The sequence below is a fragment of the Bos grunniens genome, chromosome 1 (genome assembly GCF_055505025.1).
Source record: "Bos grunniens cultivar Pamir isolate PY7600 chromosome 1, Bosgru_T2T1.0, whole genome shotgun sequence".
Taxonomy (NCBI): Eukaryota; Metazoa; Chordata; class Mammalia; order Artiodactyla; family Bovidae; genus Bos; species Bos grunniens.
The window spans coordinates 38,695,863-38,705,992 of NC_141165.1; the positions used below are offsets into that span (position 1 = coordinate 38,695,863).

At 41.0% G+C, this 10,130-nt stretch overlaps 1 protein-coding gene across 1 annotated transcript; it reads right to left on the reverse strand.

Annotated features, from left to right (window-relative positions):
* Positions 1–1,845: 1,845 nt before the first annotated feature.
* TM4SF1 (transmembrane 4 L six family member 1) lies at positions 1,846–9,910 on the reverse strand. Its single transcript, XM_086317213.1, has 5 exons — positions 9,627–9,910; positions 8,068–8,157; positions 7,833–7,978; positions 4,509–4,689; positions 1,846–2,281 (listed from the first exon to the last, which is right to left on the reverse strand). Exons 1-5 carry the CDS (start codon positions 9,801–9,803, stop codon positions 2,177–2,179), a joined length of 699 nt encoding a protein of 232 aa, XP_086173339.1. The 5' UTR covers positions 9,804–9,910; the 3' UTR covers positions 1,846–2,176.
* Positions 9,911–10,130: the final 220 nt, after the last annotated feature.

Genomic DNA, 10,130 nt, shown 5'->3' on the forward strand with positions numbered 1-10,130 from the left:
TGTTTGTATTAACCTCTAATGAAAATTTAGTATTAATATATCCTTTATTGTGACTGCATGGAGGAAGTCACAGCAGAATCAGGATACTGATTGTGCTTTGAACAACAATACAAAATTACACATTTTTGTATCACATCGAAATTGTTGGATGTATCTCAAAACATCATTTCAATTGGAATTGTATTTCAAAAGTATGGTAGTTCTGGGACTTCCCTGGTGGTCCAGTGGCTAAGACTCTGTGCTCCCAATGCAGGTGACCCAGGTTAGCTCCCTGGTCAGGGAACTAGATCCCACGTGCTTCAACTAAGGGTTTATGTGTCACAACTAAAGATCCTACACACCAGTGCTAAAGATCCTACATGCCGAAATGAAGACCCCATGCAGCCAAATAAATAAATAAAAAGAAGTACAGTAGTTCTTCAGATCAGATCAGTCGCTCAATCGTGTCCGACTCTTTGCGACCCCATGAATCGCAGCACGCCAGGCCTCCCTGTCCATCACCAACTCCCAGAGTTCACTCAGACTCACATCCATCGAGTCAGTGATGCCATCCAGCCATCTCATCCTCTGTCGTCCCCTTCTCTCCCTGCCCCCAATCCCTCCCAGCATCAGAGTCTTTTCCAATGAGTCAACTCTTCGCATGAGGTGGCCAAAGTACTGGAGTTTCAGCTTTAGCATCATTCCTTCCAAAGAAATCCCAGGGCTGAACTCCTTCACTGCTAGATCACTCTTGATCACTGCTTTCCTGTCTACAGGTGCTGGTGTGATGCAGCTGCCTTGCAAGACAACTATCTTACGATTTTAAAAAATGTTTTGTTAAAATAGTTAATATCTGGGTTTACTTTCTTATCCTATGTCTTTGTTTTTTGCATTTTAAACAGTATTATTCAAAGGAGTCCATAACCTTCACCAGACTGCCTGAAAGACCAAGGCACAAGAAAGATTAGAACCCTTTAGGCAGGAGACCTTGGTCTCAGGAGGAGCTCTGCTGTCTAACAGCCAGTGAGGCTTCTTTATTAACTAACTAGTTTGTCTGTTGCCTAGGCCGGTAAACACCAAAAGCAGACAATTTTTGTATACAATTCCCAGTAGGGCAGGGGACTCTGTCACTTGAAAGAACCTAACAATATAACAGATGCGAGATGTAAAGAGAGAAAATGTCTGTTTCCTCCAGAGGAGCCTGCTGTCTGGAGTACCCAAGGCAAAGGAAAGTTGCCTGATGAGGTGGATGGCCCAAATGCGTGGATAGCAGAGGAAGATAGAAAAGGAGAAAGAGGCTGAAGAAGAGAAAGTGATCAAGAAACCAGAAGACACAAAGCCCCTAGCAATGGAGGCCATACAATCTGCAGACTGGGAAAAAAAAAAAAAAAAAACAGGAAGAAAAAAGGAGGAACATGAAACAAAGGACAATGAAACCAAACAACAAAATGGTAGTGAATACTTTATTTGCTGTATCGAAACAAGTAAATTTGGGCGTATTTCCTCATGGTCCTCCCGCCCCTCCATCCCCATATTCCCATGATGATCAACTGCTTTATTCCATTTCCCATCTTTCTTCTTGTCCAGGCCTTTCTCTTTTTATGTCCATGATCCCCAGTCTTGTCTTTGAAGGCCAAAAAGTTTTCCACGTGTCAGAAAAATTCAGGATTTGGTAGTCCTTGTTATAACTCACTGCTTTGCCTATTTTGACTCATTCATTTAGATTCAAGTATTCTCAATCTGCCCCCCAACCCCCAAGCTGGGGAATTACATGTCTGTTTCATAACATGAATCAGTTCAAAAGGCCCCTTGTTAGAGGTTTGCATACAAATGGGAAACACCATATAAACAGTGAAAAAATATATCTTTTCAGGTTGTTGGATTTTCTCTTTAATGGTCTTTAAAAAGGCAACTAGAAATCTTTCATTTAATAAACACATGCACATATAAATATATAGAATAGTAACTGGAATGTGATATTTATCATTGTAATGTTTCTCAAAAACATGATTTCAGCCAGAGTTTATCTCAGGTAGGCTGGACACTGTCAGTCTGTTAAATTAACTCCAGAGTGTGGTTTATTTTCTTACTCTTACAAAAAAACAGAATTTCTCTGCTAAGTTCAAACACCAATATCCGGAGAAGATGCCAGTCTTTATACACACTTATAAAAGTAGAACACGTAGTGTATGATACACTAGTATAAAGTTTTACAAATTAATACAAGTAAAATATATAAATTACAGTGACACAGAGGAAGATTTTGGGTTTGTCTTGGGGTAATTCTTCTAGCAGTCATATTGCTGTAAAGAAAATGAAATAAGTATCAGGTTCTGATCAGGCTAAACAAACAATGATGACATTTCGGTGCTTTAAATCTGTTTTAAGCAAACAAAGCAGACCAATCTCAGCTTCAGCAGGGGTTGGGCCAACAACAAAGAGAGCTTAGACAATGGTCATAAAATGTTTCCTAAACAAACCGGACCGTTGTCCTTCCCAAGTGAAAGCTGAAGAAAGAAGCCGTGGAAAATGCAGCTTTCAAGGCCTGGTTGGCTTTTATATGTTCAGGGTGGGTTTTTAACCTCAAGGATTTAAGAGATAATGTCATGGGAGTTTTACATTGGTGCCAACCCAATGTGGGCAACTTTTGAATTAAACGCTACATACAGAGTTGACCAATCTATACTGAAAATCTTGCTCTTCGAAACTGTCTTTTGTCTTGTAAACAAACATAACAGATCTGACCTGCAGTGTCTGGGAAGAAGCCACCCCTATAGTGACTGGGAAACCCAGTAGGACTCTTGGCTCCCTTAAACCAGAAAACAGTGTCATTCTGCCAAACCACTGTAGCAATTTTAGTCATTGACAATTATATTGTTGTTTAATCACTATGTCATGTTTGACTCCAGCCAGGCTCCTCTGTCCATGGGATTCTCCAGGCAAGAAAAGCAGAGGGGTTACCATTTCCTTCTCCAGAGGATCTTCCTGAGCCAGGGATCCTGCTTTGGCAGGTGGATACCTGTCCCCAAAATGCACCAGTGCTGAAGTACAATGGGGTCTCACCCAGTTTATACTCTTGCCTTGTAGGAAACTCAAGGCTAAAGATAGGTTATATTATAGTAATCCCAAGAGCCTTCTTTGCCTCTGCCCAACCGAATTGCCTGGAAACAATTCCATATTGAAAGTTTTCCACTCTGCTGTTTTCTCGGAAATTTGGCAGGCTCCCAAAGCAATTATTAATCTTGCTGTATTTGCCTGATAAGGACATCTAGATTTTTATTTTAACTTCCCCTCAAAAATTATAGAAAGTTTCCATCTATTTAGAGCAAAGCTTTTCATGATAGCCATGGGGTTTTCATTTTTTATTAGGCTTTGTCTTACTTTCAAAGAAAGTTAGGAAACCTTGAACCAGAGAAGTAAGTGGTTAGGAAAATACAAATTAAGTTTCAGTTTTCCTAATCCTGCTTTACAGAACAAGACATAAAACAACCCTCCCTTCCCCCCAAATTTGACCAAAGCTGGACTTCTATCAGTTCGGTAATATATGTTTTTTTAGGAAAATATAGAAACAAAAACTTTCCCCACTACTAACAAATGCATATTTCTTTTCCAAATCACATCCCCAGGAAACAAGCGCTTCCTGGTTTTCTTTCACAGTGAAAGGTTTTTAATAAGCTGTTATTCAAAGGCTACTAGTGATTCTCTATGCTTAGCTATTTGGGTATTTTTGTGACTCCTTATTAGGAAGGAACTGTAGAAAACTCAACAGAACAGCAAGCCCTGCATACAGGTTAAGAGCAGGAGCCGTGGCATTTGAAGCCTGTTGCTTCCTGACTAGGTAATCTTAGAAACATTGCTTAATCTCTGCATCATAGGCTCTTCTGGAATAGGGGTTTAACATGATGCCTAGGGCAATGGGTGATAGCAGTTACTTGTGTATACTAGTTGGGAATGTGAGAGCAGACAGAGAGAGAACATTTCTTTTGTGTCTCTGCAGTCGGAGCAGGGATAGCGAAAGGGGTAGTGGGTTATATCCTGAAGAAGCACCTTGTCTATAGGTGACATTGTCTTATTTACACAGAGCCAACTACAAAGAACCAAGATAACCCAGTAACTGTGACTCTCAAAGGAGCTTACCATTGAGAGCAAAAGGGGGAAGGGATAGTTAGGGAGTTTGGGGTCAATACGTACATACTGTTATGTTTAAAATGGATAACCAACAAGATTCTACTGTATAGCACAAGGAAGTCTGCTCAGTGTTATATGGCAACCTAGGTGGGAAGGGAGTCTGGAGGAGAAGAGATACATGTATATGTATGACTGAGTCCCTTTGCTGTCAACCTGAAACCATCACAACACTGTTAATTGGCTCTACCCCAGTATAAAATAAAAAGTTAAAAAAAAAAACCCACTGCTGTAAATGCTTTTCCACAAAAATGGAATAAACATTAGTAGGTTCAGCAGGGTTTAATTTTTGTCTTCTTGTCTCTAGGATGAAAACAATGGTGCATTTTTACACAGGTTCTTACCTGTTGGCGAGAGGAACAATGACCACAGATACCTCCAAGCATTCCGTTTATTACTTGAATGAGACACAAGATGAATTCAATCCCACCAAGTGCCAAGAGGATCGAAAACAGAGAGACATTCCATTCCACTATATGCTTGGGTTCGACGCATTGGGACCATGTGGAGCTATCCAGAAGGTAACTGTGGATAAAAACAGAAACTTCTGACACACAGCCACACCAATGGGATGTCTCATAAACATACTTCTCATGCCATGTTTTTTCATTTAGAAAAAAAAAAAGATTAATTCAATGCCTTATATCAGATGCTTCCAATCCAAGTCTTTCTGCAGAATAAGGAATTTAGCCCAGATCTTGTTGCAATAATTAATAGAAAATTCAGCAAAGATTGTTGAGCACTCAGTGTGAGTTAGACATCTAGACAAGTCTAGGGATAGAATAGCCTGAACTCTGTCCTGGGAAAACATTTCTTAGGAGAAGAAATGATAGGCAATCTCAACACAACCAATAGCTTGGTCAGGTAAACTAAGTGTCAAAGGGTCACAGACAAAGGACACGTAACTTGGGCAAAGGAGAAGAGTTGCTTATGTATCTAGTCCACAAGTCTGAGCTCCATGAAGGTAGGAACTAGAGCTATTCATGATTGTCTATTCAACCCCTAGACCAGTATCTGGCCCATAGTAAGTATTCTACACAATGGAAAAGGAACTGAATGACAAATAGCAATCTGAAGTCATTTTGTGAAATGTTCGCTAACCATCTGCTGTTGTTGTTTAGTCGCTAAGTCATATCCAACTTTTTTTCAACCCCATAGACTATAGCCTGCCAGGCTCCTCTGTCCATGGGATTCTCCCGGCAAGAATACTGGAGTGGGTTGCCATTTTCTTCTCCAGGGGATTGAACCCACATCTCCTGCATTGTAGGCAAATTCTTTACCACTCAGCCACCAGGGAAGCCTCAGCAAACCATACTGGAGTCATTATCTGAATATACATATTCTTAATAGAATAGGATTCAATCATATGGGAAAATCTAGGATTGACTTAATTCCATTCAGAGATCTGGAATAATTCTTTCCTTGTACTGTCTTCCTGCCACAACAGAACAAAGGGACTGGGGATTAGAGACCTCATTTTGGAATGGTTAATGGAGCCAATCAGAAATTCAATTTGATTGATGGAATTATGATTGATTATGGAAAAAATTCTGTTCTTCTGGCCCTGTATTTAACAAAAATCCATAATTTCAAGACACAATGGAAAAAAAGTTCTTTGGTTCTACTTGGCTATTAAGCAACTAACCACTGGCTTGTTATTTCCCATACTGAAATCTCTGAAGAAGTAGAAATGAGGAATGACATAGAAACTGGAGGTTTCTTGCAGAAGTTGATTGGATCCATGAGAGGGGAGATAGAATAATCAGCTACAAACTTTCCTATAAGTTTATAGCTGATGAATCACCTCTCCTTGGATGAATCATAATGTTTTTTTAGAGGTGGGTTTGTGTGGTAGATCACATGTTTTTGAATACAGGAGTAACCAGTTTCTACTGGTACATTCAGTATATTCAGTACAAAGCATGAAAAATATGATCTGAGAAATCATGATTAACAACAATTTTAAACACCAAAATTTCAAATTCCAGTGAGCACTGTTTTCCTTCAGAAGCTATCATTGGGCTGAACCCATTGCAAGCTGTAGTAAGACAGCAGTGCTCATTCTGTCAGCTTTTGTGACAAATATTTTACATATAGTAACTTATTAATCTTCCTAACAACTGCCATTGGTTTTATTTTACAGATAAAATAACTGAGATGCAGAGAGCTCAGTTCACCTTTTCCTAGTTACTGAGACAGTAAATACAGAGCTGGAATTGAACTCTGCTGTTGCTGCTGCTAAGTCGCTTCAGCCATGTCTGACTCTGTGCAACCCCACAGACCGCAGTCCACCACGCTCTGCCATCCCTGGGATTCTCCAGGCAAGAACACTGGAGTGGGTTGCCATTTCCTTCTCCAATGCATGAAAGTGAAAAGTGAAAGTGAAGTCGCTCAGTCGTGTCCCACTCTTTGAGACCCCATGGACTGAAGCCTACCAGGCTCCTCCGTCCGTGGGATTTTCCAGGCAAGAGTACTGGAGTGGGTTGCCATTGGAATTGAACTCAGGATCGATCCAATTCCATATTCATGATCTTAAGATATCACTCCATGCCACATAATTCATGAAAGACAAACATTCCTGAAAGTATATGAGCAATTCAAATTCATGATTCATATTATTTTCACTCATGAATCCCATGACTAAATCTTTCAAAATTCAGTATGTCATTCATTTATCATTATGTACATCAGTTTCTGGAGAAGGCAATGGCACCCCACTCCAGTACTCTTGCCTGGAGGATCCCATGGATGGGGGAGCCTAGTAGGCTGCAGTCCATGGGGTCACTGGGAGTCGGACACGACTGAGCGACTTCCCTTTCACTTTTCACTTTCATGCATTGGAGAAGGAAATGGCAACCCACTCCAGTGTTCTTGCCTGGAGAATCCCAGGGACGGGGGAGCCTGGTGGGCTGCCCTCTATGGGGTCGCACAGAGTCGGACACAACTGAAGTGACTTAGCAGCAGCAGCACATCAGTTTCTTTCAGCTATTTCTGTCCTTTTCTCAATAATAGATAAGTAATACAGTACAGCATAAAACAGTGGAGCCACTTGGATTTTCCCAATGTTAAAGTCATGAATAAGATCTGTCTTATACAGCCTGACCACTTTGAATAAAGGGTATATTATACATAATTGCTATGTTATATGTGAGTGTGTGTGTGTTGGCAGTATGATTGACCCTGGGCTTTGGTTAAATGCATATGGCTTTCACTGGTGCTTTATAAGGATTCCATAAGATTTTCTTCTAAAATAGTAGAATCAGACAATTGCTCTGGTATAGTATACACACTATACAAGCACAGACTCTATAGCTAGGCTGCCTGGGTTCAAATCCTGACTGTCACATCTTAGCAATGTGACTTTAGATAAGTTACTTGATCTCCCTGGGTCTCCATACCCTCATCTGTAAAAGAGGAGCAATAGTGGAAGTCCCCTCACATGTCATCAAGAGGACTGAGCCAGTGAATCCATTAAAAAGCTTCTCTGGGTCAGAGACTGGGAATCCATCCTCTGATACCCATTGCCTGAATTGTCCCCCAGTCAGTGAGAATAAACCTGGCAAGAGGATGGATGAGCGAATGGTTGATGCCTTTCTAATCTGGTGGGTTTACCACTATACACACGTGGTGGATAAGAATGTGCAGCCTTATTGGGTACAATCACTTACTCTCCCTCTGTGTTGGCAAAGGTATAGTTCCACTGGCCACTGGCATCCATGCACCTTGGTCCTTCCTCTAAGGCCAGCGCAGCCACAGTGACACAGTAGCCAGAGCCTCCGATTCCAATGAGTGCAGCCAGTATAGAAGACAGCATCTAGGGAAGGGAGGACCACCAGAAGTGAGGCACCGAACATCACAGCTACCCCTTAGGGACCATTTCCCCACCAGAGAGGGAAGACCTACCGCGCATCTTTTGCCACAGTTTTCATGGCCACAGCACCCACAGCAGTCTTCCTGGTCCAGCCCAATGAAGATGAATGCTGGCAGGAACATCTGGTTAGAAAGCAGATTGAAATCAGATTGAATGCAAATTGAAATCATTGATCTTCCCCAAGTCCATAAGGGTCAGTCAATCTAAGCATCTTTTGGTAAAACATTTTTCTTTCTGATATTGCTGAACGTCTTTGAGTTAGGTTGACCAAATATCTCAGAGAACATAAACTCTGAGAAGAGAAAAACCTTCAAAGTGTACTATCTGATTTTTTTTATGTAGTGTGTCACGTTAGGTAGGGTCAGGATATAGCATGGGAGGGGTAAAATAATAACCCATAAATGTGTTAATTCCATGAGTTCATAACATAGTTCCAGATGCAAACTGTTTTGAAAATATTGCATGGAAGATAACAACAAAACTTTAAAAGAATAACTAAAAAATTTTTTTATAAACAAGAGAGAGGAAAACTCAGTATAGTAAAGGCACACTGCTTCATTGAAGACATCATCGCATGGTTGTAATGTCACAATAAAGCTCTTAAAATGAGCTTGAAACCCTTTGAGTTCAAGATCAAAAGAAGCAAGGTATTGTATTAAAGACAAATGATTATGAAATTAACTATACCTCAATGAAACAAAACAAGACAAAAACTGACCTGAGAACTAGTGGGAGAAAAAAAAAACAAGTGATTATGTTAGCATGATAGTAATGCTTAAATTCCAAGCAGATTTGCCATACCAGAGTTAGTGTATTAAGTTTAAATATCCTTTACTCGACTAAGAAAAATATTCTGTATGGTATTAGCAGTTCCATAAAACTTCTCTTCAAAATTCTCAATCCCAGCATTTCAAAGTGGCAAACCCAAGTTTGCCCACATTCTTTCCAGGCTACGGTCGAAGCTAATACTTTCAGCATCCAGGTTGGCAGGCAAATTCCTCTCACTTTACTTAAAAACAAACCTTGGAAAAAACAACACATTCCACTATTAGCTTCAGACCGTGATTTGCTGCTAACTGAAGGATTTTCCCTAAACGCCACACCCGAGGCTTACATAAAGGAGAAAATGTATAGTCCTTTCTAAATAGCAGTGCTCTCACAATTCGTTATTTTTCCCTGTCACAGATGCTTGAGAATAAACAGCAAAGAATTTGTATCCAAAACTCTGTTGATTTAGACAGAGAACTATCGGACTCCTCCCCGTTTCCCAGAGCGGATGTGAAATGAGTACCGGCTCCAGGACTAGAAACTCTAGAGGTTCTCAAATCTGATTGAAAAGCTAGTCTCTGTTTCTAGCTGTAAAGTAAGAGAATTTAGCAAAAAGGTAGTTGAAATGGGGATTTTGTAAACCAACCTCTAGTAAAATGAATACCCTATACCTATCTCAACGTTCCTTGATAAGTTTTCAAAATAAGAATGAACAAAAATCCTGGATTTGGAAACATGCCTTATAGAAAACTTTCCATGAAAACATCTCATCTAACAGGAAAGAAATTTTTTTCAAGGCTGTAATGATTTCTGAACGACTTACCAGCAAGCCCCCTCCCAGGATACCGGAGAAGAACCACACGAAGCGGCTGAGATGGTTATCAGAAGCATACTTGGTTTCCCCATTAGGAAAGTAAAGCAGAATATTAGCGACGATGCAGAGGGTGGCGAGCCACACCAGTGAATGTCCGATGCATCGCGCGCATCTCCCGTAGCACATGGTGGTGGAGTTTATGTCCCCACTCCCTTTACTCCGCGGCTTGGCTCGGTGATGGCCCTGATCAGATGAGAGCGTGCCCCGTCTGCGGGAGAAAGCAAAAACTGTTCTCAGCCCATTCCTGCAACCTCTTAAATACTCTGAGTTCTTAGTCACCACCAGTGGATGAGGTACTTGCTTTTCATTGGTCCCGATGGCAGGCTCCGGTTGGGGGGGGTGGGGTGGGGAGGGTTGGTAGGGAGAGAATGTCCCGCCTTCCAAATGAAATCCTTGGGACAAACGAAACCAGGGGCAGGACCTGAGAAACAGCCTCTGTTATAGGCAAGAGAG